We start from the raw sequence: 12667 nt of genomic DNA, 5'->3' as shown, positions 1-12667 counted from the left end.
CCACTCATGCATGGACTTGCTCACTCTCTTCCAAATAAATATATAAAAATCTTTAAAAAATATATTTGAAGAGAAGGGTAAGAGATGAAGAGAACACAGTGATGTTTGCCATACTAATGAAACTCCCAGAAAGGAAAACAATAGAAAAGGAGACAATATTTGCAGAGATAAAAGCTGAAAATTTATTAGAGTTTATGAAAAATATCACACAATTCAAGAAGTCCAAAAAAATCCTGGTAGAATAAATTTTTTAAATCCTTACAATAACACGTCATGGTAAAACCTATAGTTTAGGGGCACCTGGTGGCTCAGTTGGTTGAGCATCTGCCTTCGACTCAGGTCATGATCTGAGGTCCTGGGATTGAGCCCAATTCAGGCTCCCTACTCAGCAGGGAGTCTGTTTCTCCTTCTCCCTCGGCGCCTCCCCTCTGCTTATGCTCTCTCTCAAATAAATTTTTAAAAATTTTTTTAATGTAGAATCGGCAGCTGGAGAAGCAAGCAAAGCAGCAGTGCACTCACAGCAAACTTCTCATCAACAGGAGCATAGAAGCAAGAAAATGTAGTGCTTCTCTTCAGTGTATTGAAAGAAAATAAACTACCAACCAGGAAAAAATACTTTCATAAATGAAAGTGAAATAGAAGACATTTTCTAGTCAACAAAAAAAGAGTTCACCACCAGCAGACTCATGCTAAAAGGAATAAAGGCAGGGAGTACTCTTAAAAATATAAGGAAAGGTGGGGCACCTGGGTGGCTCAGTCATTAACTGTATATCTTCAGCTCAGGGCATGATCCCAGGAATCCCTGGGATCAAGGCCTGTGTTGAGCTCCCTGCTCCACGGGAAGCCTGCTTCTCCATCTCCCACTTCCCCTGCTTGTGTTCCCTCTCTCGCTGTGTCTCTCTCTGTCAAATAAATTTAAATAATCTAAAAATATACATACACACACACACACACACACACACATATAAGGAAAGGAGGTCAAATAATGTAACATATATGGATAAAGCATAATAAATACTGACTATATATAACTAATAAATACTAACTATATATATGTTTTTAAATATATGTTAATATTTATGTACAAATTTTATTATAATATATTATAAACTAGCATATAAATAAGGAGAAGTAAATGAAGTTAAGGTGCTCTAAATTCTGTATTTTGGGAGAAGGATAAAGCTATTGATTTACACTAGACTTTGATAAGCAAAGGTAAACTCTGACCTAATTGTGCAAGGTAAATGTAGAAGACAAAATCTCCTAGAAGATAACATAGAAGAGTATCTTTATGACTCTGAGATAGGGAAATATTTCTTAAATAGGACACAAAAAGTACTAATCATAAAGGAAGAGATCGGTAAATTGATTACATTAAAAGAGACAGTTTATCTAGATTCTAGAGTGAAAAGCCAGAGCAGAGTGGGAAAAAGATATTTGCAGTACCTGTAACTAACAAAAGGCTCATATCCATATCTACAAATAAATAAGAGAAAGACTTATAGCCCAGTGGAAAATTGAGCAGGAGATTTAAACAAACTATTTGCAAGAGAGGGAATCCAAATTATCATAAACGTATTATAATGAGCTCAATCTTAGGCATCAGAGAAATGCATATTAAAACCACAATAAGATACCACTACACACGCAACACAATGGTTTAAATTTTATAAGCTGATAATGCCAACACTTCATGCGGAGTAGCAGGAACTCTCTTACTGTGCTAGTGGGAATACAATAATTTTGGAAAACTGTCATGTATGCTAGACGTGTGTTCATGGCAGTATTATTCTCAGTGACCCAAAACTAGAAATCAGTCATCTATCAACAGTAAAAGGGATGAATTATGATGTATTCCTGCAATGAATAGTCAGTATGCACCAATGAAATACTATACTCTCAAGAAATGAATAAATCTTACTACATAAAGTTGAACAACAGAAGCAAGACAAAAATCATACATGCTATAGGATTCCATGTGTATGAAGTACAAAAAGGCTAAAACTAATACATGATGTTAGCATTCAGGATAATGGCTACTTTGGGGGACGAAAAAGGGGCTTGTGGTAATTGGGAGAAGCACAAAGGTATTTGTAGGGGACTTATGTCTTGATCTGAGTGGTGGTCACATAAGTGTGTGATCACTCTGGTCATTCATCAAGCAGTACACTTATGGTGTGTATATTTCTTGTGTGTAGTTTAATTTCCAATTTTAGAAGGTTACTTTAAAAAATGTAACTGAGGGGTGCCTGGGTGGCTCAGTGGGTTGGGCCTCTGCCTTCGGGTCGGCTCATGATCTCAGGGTCCTGGGTTCGAACCCTGAATTGGGCTCTCTGCTCGGCGGGGAGCCTGCTTCCTCCTCTCTCTCTCTGCCTGCCTCTCTGCCTGCTTGTGATCTCTGTCTGTCAAATAAATATATAAAATCTTAAAAAAAAATGTAACTGAGAGAGTACCCAGTGATACATGAGACTTAAAGGATCCAAATACGCAGAAATATACTCTCGAGAATGTCTCTGAAGAGAACCTCTCTTTACATTGGTGGTAGTGGGTGTTGTTTTCCTATCTCTCTCCTCTTCTTGGGGCAGGGCCTATGTCTTCGTCTCCACCTGACAGAATAGATTCTTACTGAGTGTGGGATTCATGAAATCGTGTGGTAACAGGAGAAATGTGTTCCTGTCCCCAGGTGAAAAAAACGACCGAAGCCACCTTGCAGACCATACAAGATATGGTCACCATAGAGGACTACGATGTCTCTGAATGCTTCCAGCATAGCCGCTCCACAGAGTCTGTGAAGTCTACAGTCTCTGAGACCTACCTGAGTAAGCCCAGCATCGCCAAGAGAAGAGCAAACCAGCAGGAGACAGAGCAGTTCTACTTCATGGTGCGTCTGTCGCTTCCCAGCCACCATTGGGCCTCAGAGCTGGGGTCCCCAAACAAGCATCTAGAGTTGGATTGGAATCACCTGGGTTCTTTATTAAAATACGGACTCCTGTCTGTCCTCAGAGTTGCCGATTCTGTTGATCTGAGATAGGATGTGGGAGTTAGTACTTTTGTAAAAGTTCCTCAGAATTAAAGAGGACTGCTCTAGGACCACTTTTAAACTGTAACGTACATACGTGTCCCCAGGAGGGCTTGTAACCTTGTGGGTTCTGGTTTCAACAGGTCTGGGGAAGGAGGGATCCAGAAGACTGCATCCCTGATAGGTTCCCAGACGATGGCGGGTGATGCTGGTCTGTGTCAGACTGCCCTCAGAGTAGCAAGGTTCTAGAATCTAGCAGATAAAAGTGGCTGGATTTTAAGCATCCCGTGGAAAGTCCCTTGACATGATATACATTTTTTAAAGCTAAAAACGAATCTTTCCTTTTGCAGAAACTCAGAGAATATTTGGAAGGTAGTAATCTCATCACAAAGCTTCAAGCCAAACATGACTTGTTGCAGAGGACCCTTGGAGAAGGTCAGTTACTTGAAGCAGACAGGGAGGGTGACATGGATTTTGTCCTGTGTCATGTTGCCATTCCGTGAAGAGTGTGAGTTGTGGGTTTGTGTTTTGAGAAGCAGAGAACATTGCTTGTTTAGATTGGGCTTTTGCTAGAACTGTAATAATCAAGTTCTCCCAGCAACTCTTTTCCTCACAAGCTTGGTGCTAACCTTGAGGAAGAATAGTGAAAGCTGGGGAGGGCTGAAAAGCCAGCACAGAGGTCCTGAGGAGCGCTCTGCCCAGCCTGGGGCTCCTAACACCTGGTGCTCCTAACACCTGGTGCTCCTGACGGGAGAAGACTGGGCAGGGCTGCACCTGCTGACCACCCAGCCCCTTCTTCCTCACCCTCTGGGAACCTGTCCGGGCTTCCAGCTCCATCCCCTTTGTTGTAGGGGCCAGTATTTGTTCTCACATCTAATGCCTTCCTGGACTCCAGCAACCCGTTAAACCCGTTTGGGCGATTTTTTTTTTTTTTCCCTTTCTGTAGACATTGATTTCACTTGAGAAAAAAAATCTAAGGAAGTATAGTGCTGTAGCTAATAATAATAACAAAAAACAATAATAATTGTCCCTTCCATAGGGCTTTCTCTGTCCTAAACTATTGTTCTAAACTATATATTGAGCTGGGCTGTAAATTTCCCCATTTTTACAGATGAGGAAAAACTATGGGGAAGAAAGGATTATAGGCAAAAGGGACTATTTAAATGTTAACTCTCTTTTCATCTTCTTGAAATTTAAAAGGAAAAAAATAAATACAAGCAAATTCCCTTTTTTATGTGCCTCGTAGTCTGTAACTTTATCTTTTATTCACACTAGACCTTGCCAGAAGTTATAAAAGTGAAAGAATACAGATGGGAGTGGGGGATGGAGGGGACTGAGGTGTGTAACTCAGGCCAAAAAGAGAGTGCTGCTCTTTGACCTCAACTCTTGCCCCCTACCATTCTAGAACCTTCCTAGGACAAGGTGATTTTTTTCATCACCTTATCTCCTGGTGTCCTTCAAAGGACACATTATCCTCAGGGAATGAGTACTTGGAGAAAGGTCATCATGACCTAAGGCTCCATATATTACAATTAGGATGCCAGATTCTAAGATAAAAGGCTGATATCATTTAGAAAAAGAATTAACATTTAAACTGCTCGAAAGTGTCTTGTGAAATAAAATAACCAAACACAATATGTGAACTTTCATTTGATTTTGAATCAAAAAAGCAAGTTACAAAAGGCATTTTAAGGACAACTGGGGAAATTTAAATATAGACAGACTGTATATTAAATGACATTATTGAATTCATTTTCTAAGATATGACAGTGGTGGTGTTATTATGAAGAAGGTTCCTATTCTTAAGAAATGTTTGCTAAGGGGCGCATGGGTGGCTCAGTCTGTTAAGCGTCTGCCTTTAGCTCAGGTCATGATCCAGTCCCTCAGTGGGGAGCCTGCTTCTCTCTCTCCCTCTGCCTGCTGCTCCCCCTGCTTGTGCACTCTCTCTCTGTGTCAAATAAATAAATAAAAGTCCTTTTTTAAAAAGTGGCAATATTAAGAAAATGAAAATCAAAATTGAATTTAAAAGAAAAATGTTTGCTAAGTACATATATCTGCAAGTTATTTTCAATTAATGCAGAAGAAATGATAGAAAAGGAGAGAAGGAAAGAGAAGGAAATAAGGCCAGTGTGGCAAAATGTTAATAGTTGGGAAATCTCAGTGAAGGGTGGCCCTGTACAAGGCTTTCAGCTCTTCTATAACGGAGGTTGGAACTTTTTTTTAAAAAGCCCTTTTTTTTCTTTGAATAGTTGTGTTACCTCAGCAATCATGTCCCAGTTTGTTTGTTTTTTTCTTTTTCCTTTCATAGTATCATGTAAGATCATTTTTTCCACCTACCACAAAATGCCTGATATTTCAGTGATGCCCCCAAGATCAGTTGCCAGTTACCAAAGCATAAATTATTGTTAAGTGTTTTGATGAATGCTTACAGGCACAGAGTCCTTCCCTCCAGGACTGGACACTACTTTAGAAATCGTGAGTTGGAGGCAATTAAGTGGTGGGTGAATTCATTCTTGGCCTGCATGTAGACACATGTGTTAATTCACTTGGGGTCACATTCTGAAACTTTTATGATACTCATTCTACATAGATTCCCTGATGTCTCCTGGAGTGAAAGCCCCAGCGGTTCATACTATTTTACGTGGCATGATTGGAAAGGGCTATATGTTAGCCGGCTTACCGAATCCGTAAGCCAGAGTCCATCGTTAGCTGCTGTTTTGTACCTCGTGAACTCTCAGCCGGGATTTCTTTATCTTGGGATTTCTCTCAGTGGGTTTCTCTTGTATCATAGCAACACAAGCTGGGTTCCAGGGTACCAGGCCTTCACCAGGTTGCATTTATTCAGGAACTGGATGGTTCCCATCAGACACACTAGCCTCTGCCCACACGCCGCAGACCTTCCACTCCCCGGCCCTGCCCCACGTGCAGTCTTGGCAGCACACCACACCACTGCCTGGGCTTCATGCTGGCGGCTTTGCCCAGAGAAACCCTGAGCCTGCCCCCATCTTTTAGCTTGACCATTGTGGGCCTCCTGGCTTTCCGTGCAAGCCCTGTTCGAGTTAATAGGCTTATACTAAAGGAGGCGAGGAGAGTTAATGGTCCCTGCCCTACAATGAGATAATCCAATGGGGAGTCCTTATGAAGGAGCTCAAGTCTGGGCTTGGTGAAATAAGGTTAGTAGCACAGGATTCGATGGTGCGTTTGGGGACAGTCGTGACTTTTTATATAGAAATCACAGCTCTGAATTATACCAGACTCACTGCTGCAAAAGCTGCCTTCGTAGTAAAACAAATAGGGCCTAACCCAGGGATTTAGCAGTTGATTGTAGACAGCTGAAACTGTAACTACAGACATGTGTTTGGCCTGTCTTGCTGCTTGCCTTTGGCAGCCGACCAGAGGCATGGTCAGTCCTTTGATTTACGACACTGTGAAGCTGCTCGTGGGGGCTCTTAAAGGTGCACTGTCAAGATTCAGAATTCCACAACTTTGACAACTGCCGAAATGAAAAGAAATACATAATGAGTCGTCCAGACCAAAGTCATCACCTTCTTCATCCTTCAGCAGCACCGTTACAGCCTTCTGTGATGTCATTTGTTTTTCACCCGGAGAATTTACACCAACACAGTAAATGAGATCTATATCCGTAAAACTGAGGCATGGAAAGTGTTTTTTCCTTTTAGGAAGGAGCCTTCGTGTTCACACTGGCTTCTTTATGTGCAACATTTGGAGTTAAAGGGGGTGTACATATCAGTGCAGTTTTCGCCAAACACAATCTGACACCGGAAGCTGAGTTCCATGTTAGGTTGTTTCTAGACCTGGGTGTGCGGTTTCCCACAAAGGAACTAAATGGCTTATCCTCTTTGAATCCATTGTCTGTCTTTGAGTAGGAGCACAAACACCCTTTCGAAAGAGAAGCTGATTGTGAATTATTATGTTTTTTTAGAAAAGCAGTGCATTCTTAAGGAAGAAAAAAAGGCTGAAAAGTAATGTCAGAGTCCTTATCAGTCATTCTTTAGGGACCCTATTCCCAGTGCCTCTGTCCAGATGGAGCTGGGCACATATTAAATATTTCATCTAGTTGGGGTTTTTTTTTGTTTTGTTTTTTTATCTCAGATTGCCACAACACTGTATTTTGGTTTTCCCTTTTAGTCTGTGGTGGTAAAATACACTGGGGAGATGTAACATGGGTGTTTAAGGGGGTAGGAGAAGAATAAATGAAACAAGATGGGATTGGGAGGGAGACAAACCATAAGTGACTCTTAATCTCACAAAACAAACTGAGGGTTGCTGGGGAGAGGGGGTTTGGGAGAGGGGGTGTGGGGTTATGGACATTGGGGAGGGTATGTGCTATGGTGAGTGCTGTGAAGTGTGTAAACCTGGCGATTCACAGACCTGTACTCCTGGAGATAAAAATACATTATATGTTTATAAAAAATAATTAAAAAAAGAAACACACACACACACACACAAATACACTGGAGTGTGAAAAATAATTCACTTCTTTATTCTCAAGTGAAATGATCGGAGTAGTCAAAGTAGGTGTTTGGAGCAAGAACAAGATAATCCTGGGTCATGGGTCATTTTTTGCCTCCAAATGACTTATATTGTGGGATGGGAGGGGAGTGAGGGAAGAAATTGTTGTTTTTAATAATTAAATAGCCTTCCAGAGAAAGTGATTGAAATCTAATCCTCAAACCGCTGGAAGCTTTCACATTTCTCTGGGAAGCAGATTCTTCTAAGCTTGTGTGTTATTGATCTATTAATGATGATACTGATTAAAAAATAAAACCTCATTCATCAGTTGAGGCGCACTCTGTACTATTAGCTGAACAAAACAATGGATGTGGTGGTGGCGGTTATACCATGAATGATAGTTCTCGAGAAACTTGCTCTTGGCTCATTAATCAAAATGTATCTTTGATAGGTTTTTAATTTTTTATCTCATACTGTTAACCATGGATGGATGGAGCAAAATGATTTTAAGCCATTTAATATATGATCTCTTTCTAAAATCTAGAGAATCTTTGCTTGGGATATTTTAACAAGAGTAGCAAAACTTCAAAGATACAGAAGACATTTCATTTTGAAGGAGTTATTAGTGTCTTTATCATTGAATTGCTTGAAAGTGATTAACCCATTATCCAGTTTAATTTTGTAGATACTTTAAATTTTTATTTTATTTATTTTTTAAAGATTTTATTTTTAGGTAGTCTCTATACCCAACATGGGGCACAAACTTCCAACCCCAAGATCAAGAGTGGCGCACACTACTGACCAAGCCAGCCAGGCCCCCCAGGACTTTAAAATTTTAACTTAATATGTGTTATATAATTTAGTACATCTTGGCATTTTGTGTTTGATTTTAGCCATATGGAGGAGATAGAAGCATAAGCCATAATCCCTATTTTTCTTTTATGATTTTCAAGGTATTTTCTGGGGAATAAGACATATTTTTACGATATATTACTTGGGAGCTCAGGTCTAGAATTAAAACAAACCTGATCAAAATAGCATCAACATTTTTCACAGAACTAGAACAACAAAACCTAAAATTAGTGTGGAACCATGGAAGGCCCCAAATAGCCAGAGGAATGCTGAAAAAGAAAAGCAAAGCTGGTGGCATCACAATCCCAGACTTCAAGCTCTATTACAAAGCTGTAATCATCAAAACAGTATGGTACTGGCACAAAAACAGACACATAGATCATTGGAACAGAATAGAGAATCCAGAAATGGACCCACAACTATATGGTCAACTCATCTTCAACAAAGGAAAGAATGTCCAATGGAAAAATTCTCTTCAACAAATGGTGTTGGGAAAATTGGATGGCAACATGCAGAAGAATGAAACTGGACCACCTTCTCACACCAGACAAAAAAATAAATTCAAAGTCGATGAAAGACCTCAATTTGAGACAGGAGACCATCAAAATCCTTAAGAACAACACAAGCAGCAACCTCTTTGACCTTGACTGCAGCAACTTCTTGCTAGACGTCTCTGGAGGCAAGGGAAACAAAACCAAAAATGAATTGTTGGGACTTATTCAGGATGAAATGCTTCTGCACAGCAAAGGAAACAATCAACAAAACTAAAAGGCAACCTAGGAATAGGAGAAGATATTCTCAAATGACACATCAGATAAAGGGCTAGTATCTAGAATCTATAAAGAACCCATCAAAATCAATACCCCCAAAATAAATAATCCAGTTAAGAAATGGGCAGAAGACATAACCAGACATCTCTCCAAAGAAGACATACAAAAGGCCAACAGACACATGAAAAAGTGCTCCATGTCACTGGGCATCAGGAAAATACAAATCAAAACCACAGTGAGATACCACCTCACACCAGTCAAAATGGATAAAATTAACAAGTCAGGAAACAGCAGGTGTTAGTAAGGATGCAGAGAAAGGGGAACACTTTTGTACTGTTGGTGGGAATGCATACTGGTGCATCCACTCTGGAAAACAGTATGGAGGTTCCTCAAAAAGTTAAGAAGAGAGCTACCCAGTGACTCAGAAATTGCACTATTATTTATTTATCCAAAGGATACAAAAATGTTGATTTGAAGGGGCACATGCTCTCCAGTGTTTATAGCAGCATTATCAACAATAGCCCAGTTATTTTATTGGGAAAGAACCCAAATGCCCATCAACCAATGAATGGATAAAGAATGTGTGGCTTATATATATGCAATAGAATATTACTCAGCCATCAAAAAGAATGAAAACCTGCCATTTGCAACAACACAGATGGACCTAGAGGGTATTATGCTAAGCAAAATAAAGTCAATCAAAGAGACAAATATCATCTGATTTTACTCATATGTGGAATTTAAGAAGCAAAGCAGATGAACATAGGGGAAGGAAAGGAAAGATAAAATAAGAGAAAAACAGAGAGGAGGGCAAACTATAGAAGACTCTTAACTATAGAGAACAAAGTGAGGGTTGCTGGAGGGAAGGTGATCAGGGTGATGGGCTAAATGGGTGATGGGCATTAAGGAGGACACTTGTTGGGGTGACTCCTGGGTGTTAATTGTGAGTGATGAATCACTAAATTCTACTCCTGAAACCAGTATTTCACCATATGTTAACTAACTTGAATTTAAATTTAAAAAATAAAAAATATTTGTAAATGTGTTGGGGGAGGGGGAACAAACCCGTATCCTAGGGCCAGATGCATCACATACTAACTGTTTGACCTTGAGCAAGTCACAGTCACTTGCCTCCTAAATGCTTGGTCTCTTCCATAAAATCAAAATAACATTACCTGCTTCCCAAGGTTTTGTGAATATTGTGAGTTAATATATAGAAGGCGCCTAGAACAGTGTCTAATAAGTATCGGACATCATTGTTGTTTGTGTTGTTAGTAGTATATTTGACGTCATACTTCTGTGATAATAAAGTTTGTAGCATGACAGAATACAGTACAGCACAAACCTGCTAGTTTCTCTGTCCTCAACCTTTCGCTCATTTTCCTGACTCCCTGTGCATGATCTTAACTAGGTCCCATGGCCCCAGAACAACCTAAATGGTGGTGACCATCAAATCTTAATCTCCAGCCCTGTCTTGTGTCTGTGCTTTAACCCTGTCCAGCCAGCTTCCTGCCGAAGGATATCCCAGAAGACACCACTTTCTAGCAGACCATCTCTCATACTTAAGAACAGCTAGAAATTATTCTGGGGTTCTCTGTCCACCTTCTACTTTTCTTGTCCCTCAAAATAGCAAAAGGCCAAAAGAGGGAAGAGAGTTCGAGTTAAAAAATCGATAGAACTGGGTTCTATTTTTTAAATATTTTTCCCCTTTCCTCCCACCCCCCACTTCAAGTCAGGGCCCAGCATGGCTTGTAGTAGACCTACAGAGGCCTGAGTCTGGGCTAAGGAAGGTATTCTCTGGCATTAACTGTCACCTCCACCCCTTTTACAAATAGAGCATTAATCAAATCCTTCTTTACTTGCACTTCAAAAGCAGATAATAGAGTTAAAGACTCTGTTGCCTGGGAAGGTGCATTCACCATTTCCAGCAAGACCACTCTCTCTACAAATGTTATCCTGGCCTTCTGCGAATCGGAATCACTGCACTATGATGGGATGGGATGGGTGTACCTGTTTGTGCTGCAATGTGACCTTTCTCTGGTAGCTGTAGCTTCAGGCTGTTTCAGAAACAGGTCAAACTGTTTGTTTATTTGCAAACAAACCAGTGAAATGGTTCCCTCTTGCACACCCCTCCCACAGTTCCACCGGAAACATGAGAAAGAGCAGACAGCAACCACAGGCCCCCTTCTCACTTGGAATTAGCACAGATTGTAGGAGCACAACAGAAATGCAGAGCCGGTGTTTAAAACAAGCCAAGAAAGCCTGAATATACAAGAAACTCTTGTTTTAGGTGGCAGGGAACTTTGAAAGGCTATTACCTTACAGGTTGTAGAATGTAGCATAATTTAATGTCCTTAATATCTGCCAGTGTCATTTCTGATTATAAATGCAACTCCTCACCTGACTATATATTATAGAAAGAACACCAACTTAATATAAAGGAAATTGAGTTTTCCCACCCTAATTTGACCACCTTCTAACCCAAGTATCAGTCAAGACAGAGGAAACAACTAACATTCGAACCTTGGATGTATTTTATCTGTATTTCTTTGTTAACCTTAGTTAAGATCAAGCAGCTGTTTCATGTTTCCTGAGTAACAAATATCCCTTCCTCAAATTGCCAAGTAAAACATTTTTCTCCAATCTATAGGATTTATTAAATTTTAAGTATAGGTTTTATGAAATGTTTACTTCAAATTATTTGTCTCTTATGATATGCTATCCTCATGCTTTCCACCATAAAATGTGTAAGTTATTACAAACTCAGCATCTTAAAGTAAGGGACAGGTTACCAAGTGCATTCCACGGATTCCATTCCATTTACTTTTTTTTTTTTTTCCCCTTGCAGGTCATAGAGCTGAGTATATGACTACAAGGTAGGAAAATATTTTATCACAACTCTATTTCTCATCCTTTTTTTCTTTCCCCTTAACAACAAGCAACCATTCAGTGCTGCAAGAATGAACCAATTTTGTTAATGAACATGGTAGATCATTTTGACTCAGTAGACAATAGTAACATGAAATCTTTGGGGTTCTCACAAAACCAGATTTGCTCCAGCAGATCTGAGGGTTTCCCAGTGTAATTGTAAAGCTCTTTAATGGTAGACTGCTTCAGAAAGACCTAAATCGAATGGGCTTGGTTTATCTAATCCAAAATACTTTCAGTTTCTAGAAATAGTCTGATTTGATCATTTAATTTAACAAGCAATGTTATGTGCATATCTACTGTGTTAGCAAATAGAAAGCATGATCAGTTATTTTCTGCTCCTACTTCTCCTTATGTCATATAAAACTTAGAACTGTACCAATACTTGGGATTTTAGCTGCTTACCCCTTTTTGGTTCACTTTAAAGATTTAAGTTTGTTTTTTATTTATTTATTTTTTTAAAAGATTTACTTATTTATTTGACTGACAGAGATCACAGGTAGGCAGAGAGGCGGGCGGGGGTGGGGAGCGAGGGGAGGCTCCCCGCCAAGCAGAGAGCCCAACTCGGGTCTCCATCCCAGGACCCTGGGATCCCAAGCCAAATGCAGAGGCCCAACCCACTCAG

The 12667-nt window shown here is 40.0% G+C and overlaps 1 protein-coding gene across 2 annotated transcripts in view; it reads left to right on the top strand.

Moving 5' to 3' along the window:
• SRGAP1 (SLIT-ROBO Rho GTPase activating protein 1) overlaps window positions 1–12667 on the top strand; it is a 266183-nt gene that overhangs the window by 208942 nt on the left and 44574 nt on the right. For both annotated transcript variants that reach the window (XM_032348868.1, XM_032348867.1), the window contains exons 9-11: window positions 2684–2881; window positions 3370–3454; window positions 11963–11990. In XM_032348868.1, coding sequence (XP_032204759.1) covers window positions 2684–2881; window positions 3370–3454; window positions 11963–11990 — 311 coding nt within the window. The remainder of the gene's footprint in view (window positions 1–2683; window positions 2882–3369; window positions 3455–11962; window positions 11991–12667) is intronic.

Source organism: Mustela erminea, chromosome 6 (genome assembly GCF_009829155.1).
Source record: "Mustela erminea isolate mMusErm1 chromosome 6, mMusErm1.Pri, whole genome shotgun sequence".
NCBI classification, from domain to species: Eukaryota; Metazoa; Chordata; class Mammalia; order Carnivora; family Mustelidae; genus Mustela; species Mustela erminea.
Note: the sequence above shows the minus strand (reverse complement) of the source record. Positions and strands in the feature narration are given on the sequence as shown.